The sequence below is a fragment of the Typopeltis vanoorti genome, chromosome 24, assembly GCF_054136105.1.
Source record: "Typopeltis vanoorti isolate ZY-2024b chromosome 24, IOZ_Tvanoo_1.0, whole genome shotgun sequence".
Lineage (NCBI taxonomy): Eukaryota > Metazoa > Arthropoda > Arachnida > Uropygi > Thelyphonidae > Typopeltis > Typopeltis vanoorti.
In genome coordinates this window covers 36,980,835-36,998,359 of record NC_143572.1, presented here as the reverse complement: position 1 = coordinate 36,998,359, position 17,525 = coordinate 36,980,835, and the positions used below count along the sequence as shown (strand labels likewise).

The window sequence follows — 17,525 nt, the reverse complement described above, 5'->3', positions numbered from 1 at the left end:
GCAGTCTCAAGTAGAGTGATGTGGGCAAATATGTGAATGGGGAACTGGACAATGAGACTTATTTGTGCCTATGGTCCCACAGAAGGTTCTACTAAGGTAGAGGTGGAGAAATTTTTTGAGGCTTTAGAGAAAGCAACTGACACAATGAAAAAGGAAAAGTTGCTCATTGTTGAGGATCTAAATAGCAGAGTAGGAAATGATTGTCAGACATACAAAAATATATTGGGAAAATTTGTAGAAGAGAGAAAAGCTAATAATAATGGCAAATACCTGTTGGATTTCTGCTCAAGATGTGGACTAATTATTACTAACACAATGTACCAACATAAAAATGTGCACAAATTCACGTGGAAAGAAGAGGCAAGGAATTAGAAAAGTCTCATTGATTATGTTATTGTTGATAGTGATGTTTTTTCTCTTGTGCAGGACACTAGAGTGTACAGATGATTTGAAATTGGAAGTGATCACCATTTAGTCTGGAGAATGATAAAATTGATATTGAAAAGAAGAAAATGTAGGAAAGTTTTAAAGCGATTAAAAGTTGAGCAGCTCTGAGATGTGAACTGTAGACTAAAATACACAAACATAATTGAAGAAAAAATGGAAGAGTTTGAGAACGGGAACCAAACCTTGGAGATTCGGTGGCAAGCGCAGAAGGAAACATGATTGATTCAGCCAGAGAGGCATGTGGTGAGGTTGCCTGTAAGGATACAAAAATCAGAACTCCATGGTGGACACAGGAAGAGGCAGTGAAAAAAAAGAAGAAAGCATATCAAAAGTTCCTGGAAAATAAGCCAGCTTGTGCTCTTAGAGAATACAGAGACAAATGTAAGAAAGCTAAAAGTGTGTAAAACTAGCTAAACAAAAGTCATGGGAAGACTTTGGTAAGAACTTAGAAAATAAATATCAAGAAGGTAGCAAGATATTCTGGAGGTTGTTGAAGAAATGCAGAAATGGAGGAAAGAGTGCTGTAAAAGAAATTAGAGATGATAAAGGTGACATGAAAACGGGAGAAAAAGATATCCTTGAAGTATGGAGTAATTACTTTGAAAATTTGCTAAATGAAACAAACAGTAATGACAGCACAGTGATAAAAAAACACTGACCAGGCATGCAGTCAGGAATACATATCCATACATGAAGTAGAAAAAGCCATCAAAAGCTTGAAATGTGGAAAGGCAGCAGGAGTAGATGATATTCGAATAGAAATGCTGAAGTATAGTGGTATAAAAGTCTTACAGTGGCTGCACTGCATAGTTAAGAATGCCTGGACAGAGGGACGAATTCCTGATGATTTGAGTACAGCTCTCATAGTACCCATATATAAAAAGGGAAATAAAACTGAATGTGAGAATTACAGAGGTATATCCCTACTGATAAGATTTATGCAAGTATACTTGAGAAACAGGTGGGAAAGATTGTGGAAGAGAAACTTGGTTAAGAACAAGCTGGATTCAGGCCAAAGAGAGGCTGTCAGGGATCAGATTTTGACTTTATGACATATAGTTGAGAAACATGGGAATATAACAAAGATCTGTATTTAAGTTTTGTAGATCTAGAAAAGGCATATGACAAGGTGCCAAGATAGAAGCTTTGCACCTTGTCTGATAAGAGCTTCTATTCGAAACGCTACAGATATATGGTGCAAATGACACATTATATCCAGCAATACTTAGTCTTTATATGAGTTGTAAGTCAGCAGTTAGAATTGAAGGAAGTACAGGAAGATAGTTTAATGTTAAATCTGGTGTGAGACAAGGATGTACATTATCCCCTCTGTTATTCATTATCTATATGGATCACACAATGAAGGAAAGTGGTATTAAACCAGATATCAAAATTGGAGATGTTAATGTCAGCTCTTTGCTTTATGCGGATGATGTTATACTTCTAAATAAATCTGCTACAAGTCTGCAAGATTCCCTGACTAAATTGAATAACTTGTTATAGATATGGTATGAAGGTCAGCAATAAAGACAAAGACAATGAAAATAGGCAGAATCGTTGAAAATGTCAACTGTTGTCAATGGAAAACCTGTGAAACAAGTAAAACATTTCAGCTACTTAGGCACAATTTTTAGTGAAGATGGTAAATTAAATAGGCAAATAGACAACAGAATCAACAAAGCTGGTTCAATAAGAAGTCAACTGAATAAATTTCTATGGAATAAGAGAGAAATTATCCAAAACACTAAATTAGCTGCCTACAACAGTATTCAAGCCAATTTTAACTTATGGATCTGCAATCTGGGTCAGAAGTGAAATATTTGACCAAAGACTAGAGACTGCAGATATTAGAGTCTTGTGAAAGATTAGGGGTGTGAACAGATGGCACCAATGACAATATCATATTAAAATCGAGGATATTAAGAAAGAACTTGACATTGTTGGCATCCAGGAATGTGATAGCAGAGCTAATCTCAAGTGGTATGGTTACTTAAACAGAATGGGAGAGGAAAGATTAGCAAAACAAGTGTTCCCTACCAGGTTGGCAGGAAAAAGATCCAGAGGAAGAACTATATATAGGTGGATTGATTCAGTAAAAAGTGCCTTTGAAGATAGAAATATAAGATCTGGTAATTTTAGAGTCTTGACAGGTAACTGGCTGATTTGCAGGAAAATTGTAGATGAAGTTAGTAATGATGTAATTTTTCATGTAGTACTATCATATCCTGTCCCCCCCCCCTTCGGGTGTATATCAGGAATTTGATGATGATGATGACAAAAATGATACTAAATCAACCACGAGAAAGAACATAAGTTTTTGTCATAACTCTCCTAGTTGTATATTCTCTTCTGTGGTTATATCAGTTGCTTTAATAGCATTTTTGTCTAGGTGAATTGATGTGAAGCCATCACGTCAATTGCTTTAGTATACCATAATGCAAAGCGCATCCTTCCGAATATGTATAATTCAGAAAGATACTTTGCAATCAAACTTTGTTTGTTTACATTTGGATAAAGGTTGAAACAAGAATATAATTTCTTGGGAAGGTTAATTTAGCCTCAATTGATATGTAGAATAATATGATAATTCTGTATGATTAAGTTTGTTATTACTAGCTTCCTATTAACAGTTTTTCTCTAAATTGGTCTGTTATTTGTCAGAACTTTAATATTGTCCAACATGATGTTTCAGTCTTTGAAATTAAGTCTGGTTAATGCTGAATAATTCTTAAACCTGTGAGGAATCCCATGTTCATTGATACATAAATACTACCAGCTGATCCAGAAAAAAATCCTAAAAGAAGACTGTTTTAACTCTCATGATGCCATGCATGCAGAAATCATCTCTGAAAGAACTTTCAGAAAACTGCACATATTTATCGAGAAGCTAGAAATGCTTGCAGATATACGAGGGTGGTCTGAAAAGTACTCGGCCTAACAATGAAAAATTGATTTAATATTTCAAAATTATTTTTATTTTTCAACATAATCACCCTTCAGACTAATACATTTATTCGAGCGATGCTCCAGCACCATTATCCCGTACCTGTAGTGGTTCTCAGTAAGACCTGCAAAATACCCCTCTACAACTGCAATCATCTCTTGATTCGAAGAAAAACACTGACCGGCGATGAAGATTTTTAGTTTTTGGAAGAGACAGAAGTCAGAGGGAGCCAAATCTGGGGAATAGGGTGAATGTTCCAACAATTCATAGTGCAGATCCCTTAATTTTCCAATTGCCAAAACACCTTTGTGGGCAGGTGCATTGTCATGATGAAAGATGATTTTTTTCTTCTGCAAACCAGGTCTTTTCTCACGAATGTTTTCGTCTAGTCTGGTTATAAGATCGGAATAATATTCCTCGGTTATTGTTTTACCCTTTTCAAGATAATTAATAAACAAAATGCTTTTAGCATCCCAAAACACCGATGCCATGACCTTTCTGCTGATGGAACCGACTTTGTCTTCTTTGGCGCTGAACAACCGGTTTTGTGTCTGCTGTTTTGACTGTTGTTTAGATTCTGGTGTGTAATGGTGAATCCAAGTCTCATCCATAGTAATAAATGATGCACAAAATCAGTTTTATTCTTGTTAAAATGCTTTAAGCACTGTTCAGAGATTTTCATGCAAGTGAGTTTTTGATCTGCTGTGAGCAAGCATGGTACCCATCTTGCACAAAGCTTTTTCATTTGCTATTCTTCATGCAAAATATATCCTATACGTTCTTTTGAAATGCCTATAGTTTCAGCAGTTTCACGCACTTTAACTCGCCTGTCATCCAATACCATATATATCGTGCACTTGATCAATGATATCTGCTGTTGTTACACTTTTTGGACATCCTTCACGTGGATCATCTTCAATGCAGGTATACGCCCACATTTAAATTCAACAGCCTATTTCTTAATTGTCAGAAATGAAGGAGAAGAGTGCCCATAAACTTTTATGAACTTCGAATGAATTTCTTGTGGTGTTAAACCTTCTTTTACAAAAAATTTTATAACCGCACGATACTCAATTTTATCTATTTCAATGGATACAGAGAACGCTTTTGCTTCAAACAGCTGTATAAAACAAACTACTTGATAGAATGACATGCAATTTCACATGCAATACTTATGATAGATGTACCAACTTAGAAAAAAAAAAAATCATCCCGATAGTTTTGCCATTTATGGTCGAGGCTGGGAACTTTACAGACCACCCTCGTATGTTAGCTACTCATTATAACTAACTTGAAGATTGTCTTTTCTCATATTATGGTTTAATGGAATGAAAATAGCACAAGGAAAGAATTAAAAACACAACTTCGAGGGATAAGTATTTTGTCTGTGTCACAGAGATGTTCTGAGATACAATATGCAAATCATAATAATACACTCAGATGATGCAAAAAATAATTGGAAATATTAAATTGTAAGCCTAAAGTCTTATAAGGGGTGACTGCTGTAGTTGCTGGCTGACAACATTAGCTGTTGTGAGGGAGGTCTAAAATAGTTATAATTTTTTTTTTTTTTAACTTGGTTGCAAGGTAATTATATTCTTGTTTAACCCTTTATCCAAGTGTAAGCAAACAAAGTTTGCACTGGAAGTATCTTCACGACTTTGTATATCGAGGCTGGTGACTTCACATCAATTGCCTTAACATCCAATAATGCAAAGCACACTTTCTTTTGGACATGCATATTCCTATGCATTATGGGAAAAGTCACTACCCAGACCAGCCTCGACCAGTATTAGGGTGAAGAAGTAAAGGAGTATTCATCATATGCCTACAGTAGTACAGGAATGTAAGAGAGCCTAATAGTATTAGTTGAAAGAAAAGACAGGATGGTAAAAGAGAGACAGAGAGATCTCCTTTATATCATTGTGTAACCAAAGGCTATCCTTTTTCACCAGTTTCATGCAGCTGAATTACCAAAAGACCAATTGAAACTAATATCCAGAGATGATTGCTACCTAGGTGGTTAGGCTTATCTAAGTTAACTGGCTTGCCTGAGATTGCTCTCTAGTCATCCCTGCAGTTGACCATAAGCCACGCTGAACTAACAGGATGGAACTATAGATAAAAACCTTTCGTAATAAAAAAAGAATTTTATCTCCCCAGGTGAATATATATTGCATAATGTGGTCAGTCTACACCACCTAGCCAAAAATTTGTACTAGAATGCTTCTTTCTAAATATAAAGAATTTTCTGTAAAAAATCATTTACAAAAAGTTAAGAAAATACATGGCTTTGATTTTTTTAACATATTCATTACAAAAATCAAAATTCTCTTCCCATTGCTGACAGGTGGGGAATACTGTTTCTGATCTGTAAGCCGGTGTCATAGATTGAATCTGCAATGTTAAAGTATCTCTATTTGATGTTGTTTAGTGAAAGACAGCTATATGCATTTCTCCAAGCAAGATCCCTCCTCTTTTCAGATATCCTTGGAACTTCAGTAAGTTATCAGAATGTCATTGTTAGTACCCAGCTGTGGAGGGTTGTGGGTGGAAGAGGTTAAAGATTTCCTTTATATCAAGTGGAAAATGTCAGTGCCAGAATGCTGTAGCAGTCTTAGCGTTAAGCACAAAATGCTGTAGTATTCAGGAAAAATCTTGGCTCTTGGGACATTGTAATTATTTATTCCAAATAGTGGAAAATGATAACCCAGGTAGTACTCTAGAAAATCTATACATATATGATTGCTCTAACATTTTATAGATTTTTAAGGCTGTATTGCCTCAAAAATTTGAGCCCTAACTCTCCATGCTTCTTTGATAGATTAAGAAATTTGTTTTTTAATTTTCTGGTAGTGGTTGCACCAAAAAAAATTGCACGGTTACTATATAATTATTTTTCTTCAGCTTTTGTAATGTCTGTAATATTTATTATATACAGATGAACTGGAATGATTGTAATTTTAAGTATTATGACTTTAGAAGAAAAAGGGAGTTGTCCAGATGTAGCTGGGTGTTGGGAAATGATATATTTCCCAACCATTCTTCTAAGGTTTCAATGTTTTTATGTATGACAAAGAAATTTCAAGTATATGAGAGAATCTTCCTTAGGGATTAGTCCAAAGAGAATGCCTCCAAGATTTTTTCTAAAAACTTTCAATTTTTGTCTTGTCGGCATTGGCATTTAGGCCACTAACTTTGCTGAATTTTTCCAGAATACCAAAAATTTCCTTCATGGTGTAGGTAACTGTTATTCCTCTCACAGCCTATGAATTGTTAGCTTCATGCAAAAAAGGTTCCAGGACTAATGCAAAGAGCAAGGGACTAAGAAGTTAGCCTTGCTTGACTCATTTTTGAACTTTGACCAAGTCCATCAGGAACCTATTAACAAGCAAACAAGCCCAAAGATGAACATTATTAAACATCATCAGTGGCAGCCAGACCCAAGAATATATACCAGGGTTGAATTAATCCAGAAGTCATATATTTTCCATATACAAGTAGATGGTTTATCACCATATTATTAAAGTACTGTGGATCAGAGAAGTTGTAGAAAGTTTTTTCACTTGGTTACAAAATAAGTTATACTTGACAAGAAATTATATTCTTGTTTAATTCTTTATCCAATTGTAACAAATTGTTGCATGTGAAGTATCTTCACGACTTCTGTATATAGTGGCTATTGTTCACATCAATTGCCTTGGTATATTTATCTGAGAGGTCTAAGAATTACTAATGTTACCCAAATCTTGGGAAACTTCAAACTATATGTATTAAAGAATTGATTAGTTCTATAAATCTGATTCCAAAAAAGAAGGGAAAAAAAAGTCATGTTTGTATTTGCTGCAATGAAGCATAGTAGTTTTTTACCATTTGATTCTGTTCAAATTGTCTAAAGCATAGTCATCTAGATCCACTGAGGGTGCTCCCTATCTTAGGACTTTAAGCATACAGTGTGATATCCTCCTTATATTTATTTGAGATGATGTCTCTTGACAGAAAAGAAATACTGGAACCATTAAACCTAGTGCTTAATTCTTTTATTGTGCTGCTATGTGCATTCCATCAGACCTTAGCATGTGCTTCAACCACCATCTAAGCCTAAATATGCTATTGTATTATCGTTTGAGATAGGCAGATTAACAACCTGATTTTTTTTATTTTTATAGAAGCATTTTGATTAGTTATGAGGCTGTGTAGATATTATTGGTAATATTGTTTGTCAATATAAATTGATGCAATGAAAGTGGTTCATAGGAATTCACAATGGAGATTATTGCCATACTCAGTTTTGTTATTTTTATCTTAATTTATTTTTTATTTTAGAAAATGCTTTGTGAGCAATTAATTGAAGAACTAAAGAAGTTGGACCAGTTGTTAAAGCAAAAAGAAAGAGAAGAATTGAGGTAAAATATATTTGTTAGTAAATTTTAAAGGCACAAAAAAAGACTGAAGCTTCTAAAAATTTAGTGGATAGAATATTTATTACCTATTTCCTAAATAAAGGTTTAGTTGTCAGATTGACATATCTAAATAAATCCTGTAATCTCTTTAACTTGGCTTTTTTTTTTTCTTTTTCTTTTTTTTTTTTGGAACAGCATGGCATACATAATGGATGCAGCACATTTATAAATTATTTGCAATATTCAGTAATTTTTTTCCATGTTTACATAAAATTCAAATAATCTTAGTTATTAATGAATTTAAATTACTTTCGTGTTTATTTATTAACATGTTCATGGCAGGCCTGCACAAGTTGGGATTCAAGCAGAAATGTATTTAGTGCTACAATAAAACTTTACTTATTTGATTTGCAACTAGGTAGTATGATGTTCATTCCAGTTGTTTCTAATTATTTTATTTTTCACTAATACAGTACACATTGACTATGTGCCCTTTTTTAGTGCAACAATAAACTTTACTTTGTTTTTCTTGCACATCTATGCAGTTACGATGTTTGTAGTGGAGGGGTAGTTTAATACTGGTATTAAACTACCAATATGTACCAGATATATAAACAGAAAGCACTCAACAAATCTTTCACAGTTAAAAAAATTAAAAACAAGCGAGAAAATTAGACTGTATAAAAGGCTGTTTTTTGTACCTGATAGTTCTGCATCTAGCAATAATGACTTTGCTGCAAAGTATATGTATAAATGTCTAAATTATCGAAATAAGAGGTGTGGATGTGCTAATTATCTAAACAAACAGGAATAGTTACAGCATATGAGTATGAACATATCTAAGAATTCATTTCAGTAAAATTATGGAGATTTCAACTGCGTTAGGAATCTTCATCTTTGAGTGCCATCTTCTTTCGGAGGTTAGCGACCACCTTGGCAAATTTCGAGCAATCCTCAGCCACTCTAAACAGTCCCTCATTGTTCATGCCAGTCCACTATCTGATGCCTACCAGCTAGAGATTTTCTTTGTCTTCCTTGTCCGCTTCTTCCATTTATCTTCCCTTTTGTAATCAATTGAATTATCTTATATTTTTCTTTTATGAAGTAGGTGACAAAGATGTGCCATTTTTCTTCTTTTTATGGTATCTAAAAGTTCACATGATTTCCCCATTTGTTCCAGTTCCTCTTGATTGGACATTTTTGATCTCCATGAGATTATTAACATTCATCTGTATAACCATCTCAAAAGGCTTCAAGTTTTTTGGGTTTTTTTTATGTTGTCTTTGAGGTAAAAGTTTCTGCACTATACAACAATACAGACCATAGCATTTAACTATATATCCTCTAAGCTCTAAATTTAAATTGTGGTTACAAAGTGTTGATTTCATCAGGAGAAAATTTTTTCTTGCCATTTCAATTCTAACTTTTATTTCCATTTCTGGATTGCATTCTTCATTTAACCAGCATCAGAGATATTTAAATTTTGTCACTCTTTCTATTTATTTCCCATTCAAAGAAAGTGCTGAATTAAGAATTGCTTATGACCATGAACTTAGTTTTGGTGATATTTATATGGGGTGCTTAAGGGTCAAAGCTGTATAGCTGAGAGGAGACCTCCAATAGCCTTTAAAGGAAGGCGGAGAACCGACCAGCGCTTCTGACCTAATGTCCAATCCTCACCTTCTCGTGGTGCACCCTGTTGGGTATCTACCTGGATACTGAACGAACGAGGATGGGCTGGCAATTTGGGATTTAGCCAACCAAATTGTTCTTATTGGTTAAACCAAAATACAAAATAATGGTACAACATGACAAAATTTCATGCCGGCTGGGGCTTCGCCTGGTTAAACAAGGCCCCCATTGTTTTTGCCAGGGAACCAGGGCAAACAGCAAAAAGTCAGCTACTGGAACAAATCTGAAAACAAACAACAATTTAACATCACCAGAGTTCAAGAGCGCTACTATCAACGTAAGAAGCCTGAATGGCAAAGAAATGGAGCTAGCTGAGGAGTACCAGATTGACATAATAGGGGTGACTGAAACAAAAAAGATAAAACTGGTGAGATCTTTCTGAGCAATAAATACAAAATGTTATATTTAGGCAATGAAAATCAAGGAAAAGAAGGAGTAGCCATAGTATTCAACACTAAATATGAGGCTAATCTTCTTGAATGGCAGGCAGTCTCAAGTAGAGTGAAGTGGACAAAGATCAGAATGGGGAACTGGACAATGAGAAAGAAAAAGTTGGTCCTTGTTGGGGATCTAAATAGCAGAGTAGGAAATGATTGCAAGACATACAGAAATATTTTGGGAAAATTTGCAGAAAAGAGCAAAACTAATAATAATGGCAACTATCTGTTGCTTTACTGCTCAGGACATGGACTCGTTATTACTAACACCATGTCCCAACATAAAAATGTGCACAAATTCATGGAGAGAAGAGGCAAGGAATAAGAAAAGTCTCGTTGACTATGTTATTGTTGATAGTGATGTTTTCGCCCTCGTGCAGGACACCAGAGTGTATATAGAGGATTTGAAATTGGAAGTGATCACTATTTAGTCTTGAGCAGGATAAAATTGAATTTCATATTGAAAAGAATAACATGTAAGAAAGTTTTAAAGCGAATAAAAGTTGAGCAGCTCTCAGATGTGAACTGCAGACTAAAATACACAAAAATTGTTGAAGAAAAAATGAAAGAGTTTGAGAACAAGAATCAAAGCTTTGAGATTCAGTGTCACGTTTTGAAGTAAACCCTGATTGATTCTGCCAGAGAGGCATGTGGTGAGGTTGTCTGCAAGGATAGAAAAATCAGAGCTCCATGGTGGACACATGAAGTCAAAGAGGCAGTGAAGGAAAAGAAGAAAGCATATCAAAAGTTCCTGGCAAATAAGTCAGCTTGTGCTCTTAGAGAATCCAGAGACAAATGTAAGAAAGCTAAACAGTGTGTAAAACTGGCTAAACAAAAGTCATGGGAGGACTTTGACACGAACATAGAAAATAAATATCTAGAAGTGGCAAAATATTCTGGAGATTGTTGAAGCTTACAAATGGAGGAAAGAGTACTGTGAAAGGATTTAGAAATGATAAAGGTGACAAGAAAACGGGAGAAAAGGATATCCTTGAAGTAGGAATAATTACTTAGAAAAATTGCTAAATGAAACAAGCAGTGATAGCACAGTGGTAAAAAACACTCAACTGGCATAAAGTCAGGAATTGATATCCATACATGAAGTAGAAAAAGCTATCAAAGGCTTGAAATATGGAAAGGCAGCAGGAGTAGATGATATTTAACCAGAAATGGTGAAGTATGGTGGTAAAAAGTCTTACAGTGGCTGCACTGCATAGTTCATAAGTCCTGGACAGAGGGACAAATTCCCAATGATTGGAGTAGAGCTCTCATAGTGCCCATATATAAAAAGGAAAATAAAACTGAATGTGAGAATTGCAGGGGTATTTCCTTACTGAGTGTGCCTGGTAAGATTTATGTAAGCATACTTGAGAAACGGTTGAGAAGAATTGTGGAAAAAAAGCTTGGTGAAGAACAAGCTGGATTCAGGTCATTTAGAGGCTGTCAGGATCAGATCTTCACTTTACGACAAATAGTTGAAAATCTTGGGAATATAACAAAGATTTGTATTTAAGTTTTGTTGATCTAGAAAAGGCATATGACAAGGTGCCAAAGGAGAAGCTATTCAATACGCTACAGTTATATGGCATCAATGGAGCATTATATCAAGCAATACTTAGTCTTTATTTGAGTAGTAAGTCAGCAGTTAGAATTGAAGGAAGTACAGGAAGATGGTTTAATGTTAAATCTGGTGTCAGACAACATTATCCCCTCTGTTATTCATTATCTATATGGATCACACTATGAAGGAAAGTGGTATTCAACCTGATATCAAAATTGGAGGTGTTAATATCAGCTCTTTGCTTTATGCAGATGATGTTATACTTCTAAATAAATCCGCTACAAGTCTGCAAGATTCCGTGACTAAATTGAATAACTGTTGTAATAGATATGGTAAAAAGGTCAGCAATAAAAAGACAAAGACAGTGAAAATAGGCAGAATCGTTGAAAATGTCGACTGCGTTGTGAATGGAGAACCTCTGGAACAAGTAAAACATTTCAGCTACTTAGGCACGATTTTTAGTGAAGATGTTAAATTAAATAATGAAATATTCAACAGAATGAACAAAGCTGGTATGGTAGGAAGTCAATTGAATAAACTCATATAGAATAAGAGAGAAATCAGTCATACCACTAAATTAGCTGTATACAAGACAGTGTTCAAACCAGTTTTAACTTATGGATCTGAGATCTGGGTCAGAAGTAAAACACTTGACCAGTGACTAGAGACCGCAGATGTAAGAGTTCTGAGAAAGATTAGAGGCGTGAACAGATGGCATCAATGCCAATATCATATTAAAAACGAGGATATTAGGAAAGAGCTTGACATTGTCAGCACTCAGGAATGCGTTAGCAGAGCTAACCTCAGGTGATATGGTCAATTAAACAGAATGGGCGAGGAAAGATTAGTCAAACAAGTGTTCTCTGCCAGGTTTGCAGGAAAACAACCCAGAGGAAGACCAAGATATAGGTGGATTAATACAGTACAAAGTGCCTTAGACAATAGAAATATAAGATCTGGTAATGTTGGAGTTTTGACACGTAACAGGCTGATTTGGAGGAAAATTGTAGATAGGAAGTTAGTAATGATGTAAATTTTTCATGTAGTACTGTCATATCCTGTACACCTCCCTTGAGAGGGTACATGGCAGGAATTTAATGACGATGATATTTATACTTAATGCTTTTTTTTTTCCCCCCGCTCTCTTCGTTTACTAGTTTGAGAAGATTTTGAAGATCCTGAATATTGTTAGTCTGGAGAACTGTGTCATCAGCATATCAGATATTATTGTTGATTTCACCATTTATATTAATCCCTTCCTTTTAAGATTTTTTGAAATATGGCTTCTGAGTATATGATAAAAAGTAGAGGTGACAGCATACATCCTTGCCTTACTCCTAATTTGATGTTAATAGGGTCTCTAATAATATCATCAACTTTGAACAGATGCGTTTTGGTTCCAATATAAGTTTTCAAGTATCCTGGTGTCTTTAGCATCTAATTCAATTCCTGTTAATAATTGATTCATTTTAGTATGTTGGACTTTGTCAAATGCTTTCTCGAAGTTGATGAAGCAAATGAATACATCCTTGTTTTGGTCACTACATTTTTGGAATAAGATTTGAGAACAGATAACAGCCTCTCTCTCCCCCCCCCCCCCCACCCAAAAATCTCTTCTAAATCCAAATTGGGTATCACTGATGGGATCTTCACATTTTCTGTATATTCATTTTTCAATTATTTTCAGAAACATTTTGAGAACATGACTCATTAGACTGATCATTCTGTAGTCATTACAAGTTTTTGCATTTGCTGTTTTAGGTAGCATGAAGATCGACTGTAACCAATCATGAGAGATTATACCTGTATCATAATCTTATTAAATAGTTTTACTAATATAGTAATGTTGTAGCCTTCTAATGACTTTTCTATTTCTGCTCGTATTCTATCAGGGCTTAAGACTTTACCATTTTTAGCTGAGCTCAGCACACATTCTACCTCTGATCTTAGAATGCATGGACCTTTCATCTGTTCGTAAGTATTTTCTGGGTTTTGTCTATAATCAGTAAAGAGTTCTTTTGCATATTTTATCCATTCTTGTATTTTATCATCCTTTTCAGATGATAATTTCTCCCTTTTTGTTTAAAAAGGGAGAAATTTAGTTGTTTTTTTCTTAAATATACCTGAGGTCTATCTACAGAAAAAGGTGAAAAAACCTTTTTCTGTATATAAAAACTGTGATGCTTTTCCTGTAGAAATTCTATTTCTTTACATTTTTTATTCATCCAGATTTCATTCTTTCTTTATATTTTGTTGCAATATGATTTTTATATGATCTACATTGATCTATGAGAGAGAAATGTGTCATAATCTTTCTTTTTTACTGCTCTATGAGGACACAAAGTATTTTGCACATTTCTCATCATCATCATCAAATTCCTGACATTTGAGGGTACATCCTCAAGGGGTATACAGGATATGATAGCACTACATGAAAAATTTACATCATGACTAACTTCCTATCTACAATTTTCCTCCAAATCCATCTGTTACCTGTCAATACTCCAATATAATCAGATCTTATATTTCTGTCTTCTAAGGTACTTTTTACTGTATTAATCCACCTATATCTTGGTCTTCCTCTGGTGTTTTTCCTGCCAACCTGGCAGCGAACACTTGTTTTGCTAATCTTTCCTCTCCCATTCGACTAAGTGAATATACCACCTGAGATTAGCTATGTTAACAATGTCAAGTTCTTTCCTAATATACTCATTTTTAATATGATATCTGTTCAGACCCTTCTAATCTTTCTCAGGACTCTCATATCTTCAGTCTCTAGTCTTTGGTCAAGTGTTTTACTTCTAACCCAGCTCTCAGATCCATAAGTTAAAATTGGTTTGAACAGTGTCTTGTATGCAGCTAATTTAGTGTTTTGGCTAATTTCTCTCTTATTCCATATAAATTGATTTAGTTGACTTCCTACCATACCAGCTTTGTTGATTCTTTTGTCTATTTACATATTTAATTCACCATCTTCACTAAAAATCGTGCCCAAGTAGCTGAAAATGTTTTACTTGTTCTATAAGTTTTCCATTCACAATGGAGTTGATATTTTCAATGCTTCTGCCTGTTTTCATTGTCTTTGTCTTGTTATTGCTGACCTTCATACCATATCTATTACGACAGTTATTCAGTTTAGTCAGGGAATCTTGCAAACACTTGTAGCGTATTTATTTAGAAGAATAACATCATCCACATAAAGCAAAGAGCTGACATTAACATCCCCAATTTTTATATCAGTTTAATACCACTTTCTTTCATAATGTGATCCATATAGATAATGAATAACAGAGGGAATAATGTACATCCTTGACTGACACCAGATTTAACGTTAAACCATCTTCCTGAACTTCCTTCAATTCTAACTGCTGACTTACAACTTAAATAAAATAAAGACTAAATATTGCTTGGTATAATGCCTCATTGACACCATATAATTGTAGCGTTTCGAATAGCTTCTCTCTTGGCACCTTGTAATATGCTTTTTCCAGATCTACAGAACTTAAATACGGATCTTTGTTATATTCCCTTGATTTCTCAGCTGTTTGTCATAAAGAGAAAATCTGATCCTGATAGCCTCTATTTGGCCTGAATCCAGCTTGTTCTTCACCAAGCATTTCTTTCACAATCCTTCTCAACCGTTTCTCAAGTATACTTCCATAAATCTTACCAGGAATACTCATAGAAAAATCATTCAGTTTTACTTCCCTTTTTATATATGGATACTATGAGAGTTATTCTCCAATCATCTGGAATTCGTCCCTCTGTCCAGGCCTACTGAACTATGCAGTGCAGCCACTTTAAGACTTTTATACCTACATACTTGAGAATTTATGGTCGAATGTTATTTACTCCTGTTGCTTTTCCACATTTCAGGCCTTTGATGGCTTTGTTTCTACTTCAAGTATGGATATGTATTCCTGATTGCAAGCCTGGTGAGTGTTTTTTACCACTGTGCTGTCACTGCTTGTTTCATTTAGCAATTTTTCAAAGTAATTACTCCATACTTCAAGCATATCTTTTTTTCCAGTTATCATGTCACCTTTATAATCTCTAATTCCTTTTACAGTATTCTTTCCTCCATTTTTGAGCTTCGTCAACAACCTCCAGAATATCTTGCCACCTTCTTGATATTTATTTTCTATGTTCTTACCAAAGTCTTCCCATGGCTTTTGTTTTACTAGTTTTACACAGTGTTTAGCTTTCTTACATTTGCGTCTGTATTCTCTAAGAGCACAAGTTGACTTATTTGTCAAGAACTTTTCATATGCTTTCTTCTTTTCCTTCACTGCCTCTTTAGCTTCCTGTGTCATCAGAAATCATGGAGTTCTAATTTTTCTATCCTTGCAGACAACCTCAACACATGCCTCTCTGACTAAATCAATCAATGTTTTCTTCAGGGCTTGCCACTGAATCTCCAAATTTGGTTTCTGTTCTCAAACTCTTTCATTTTTTCTTCAATAATGTTGGTGTATTTTAATCTGCAGTTCACATCAGAGAGCTGCTCGACTTTTATTCGCTTTAAAACTTTCTTACATGTTCTTCGTTTCAATATGAATTCAATTTTATCATTCTGAAGACTAAATGGTAATCACTTCCAATTTCAAATCATTTGTACACTCTATTTTCATGCACCAGAGAGAAAACATCACTATCAACAATAACATATTCAATGAGACTTTTCTTATTCCTTGCCTCTTCTCTCCGCGTGAATATGTGCACATTTTTATGTTGGAGAATTGTGTTAGTAATAACTAGACCATGTCCTGAGCAGAAATCCAACAGGTATTTGCATTATTATTAGCTTTGCTCTTTTCTCCAAATTTTCCCAAAATATTTTTCCCACTACTCTGCTATTTAGATCCCCAACAGGGACCTTTTAATTGTGTCAGTTGCTTTCTCTAAAGAATCAAAAAATTCCTCCACTTCTACCTTAGTAGAACCTTCTGTGGGACCATAGGCACAAATAAGTGTCATTGTCCAGTTCCTCATTCTCATATTTGCCCACATCACTCTTCTTGAGACTGCCTGCCATTCAAGAAGATTAGCCTCGTATTGAGTGTTGAATATGGCTACTCCTTCTTTTCCTTGATTTTCATTGCCTGAATATAACATTTTGTATTTATTGCTCAGAAAGATCTCTCCGGTTTTTGTCTTTTTTTGTTTCGGCCACCCCTATTATGTCGATCTGGTACTTATCCATTTCCTTAGCTAGCTCCATTTCTTTGTCATTCAGGATTCTTAACTTGATGGTACCAATCTTGAACACTGTTAATGTTTAGTTGGCATGTGTTTCAGGATTTGTTCCAGTAGTTGACTTTTCACCGTTCATCCTGTTCCCTGGCGAAAACAACGGGATCTTTTTTAACTGGGCTATCCCCAGCTGGCATGAAATTCTGTCATGTTGTACCATCATTTTTTATTATGGTTTAAGTCAATAAGAATACAGTTTGGTCAGCTAAATCCCAAATTAGCCCATCCTTGTTCGTTCAGTATCCAGGTAGATACCTAACAGAGTGCACCACGAGAAAGTGAGGATTTGGACATTAGGTCAGAAGCCCTGGTCAGTTCTCCACATTCCTTTAAAGGCTATGTGGAAGCCTCCTCTCACTTATACAGCTTTAATCCTTAAGCACCCCTGGCACATTTCTCAATGAAGACATTTTAATTTGTCCCATGATTCATCATCCCTCATGACGTCATCACATCATCATTCTTGATAAGTGCTATCACTTGATTCAGATCTTGACTCAGTTTTTTTTCTTATCTCTGGGATTTTTACCTTTCCTAGGTCACACCCTTTTTGTTGATGTTTCTTAAGTATGGCTTTCAGTCTAAGTTTTAATAACTCTGTCGCCAGTAAATTATGGTCAGAAGCAATATCTGCACTACGATAGATTTTTATACTTTTTATGGAACTTCAAAATCGTGATTAATTAGCAAGTATCAGTTTAGTTTCTGACTATATTTGTATTATTATCCTGTGGTTATTGCCAGGAATATAGCCTTCAGGGGTGGTAGCTTAAACCATGTGTTTTTGA

At 34.9% G+C, this 17,525-nt stretch overlaps 1 protein-coding gene across 1 annotated transcript in view; it reads left to right on the top strand.

Annotated features, from left to right (window-relative positions):
- The window catches only part of LOC150093110 (uncharacterized), a 532,180-nt gene that overhangs the window by 334,967 nt on the left and 179,688 nt on the right, over nucleotides 1-17,525 (top strand). Inside the window, exon 15 of the mRNA XM_090414155.1 lies at nucleotides 7,718-7,797. Within this exon, the coding sequence (XP_090270281.1) occupies nucleotides 7,718-7,797 (80 nt within the window). The remainder of the gene's footprint in view (nucleotides 1-7,717; nucleotides 7,798-17,525) is intronic.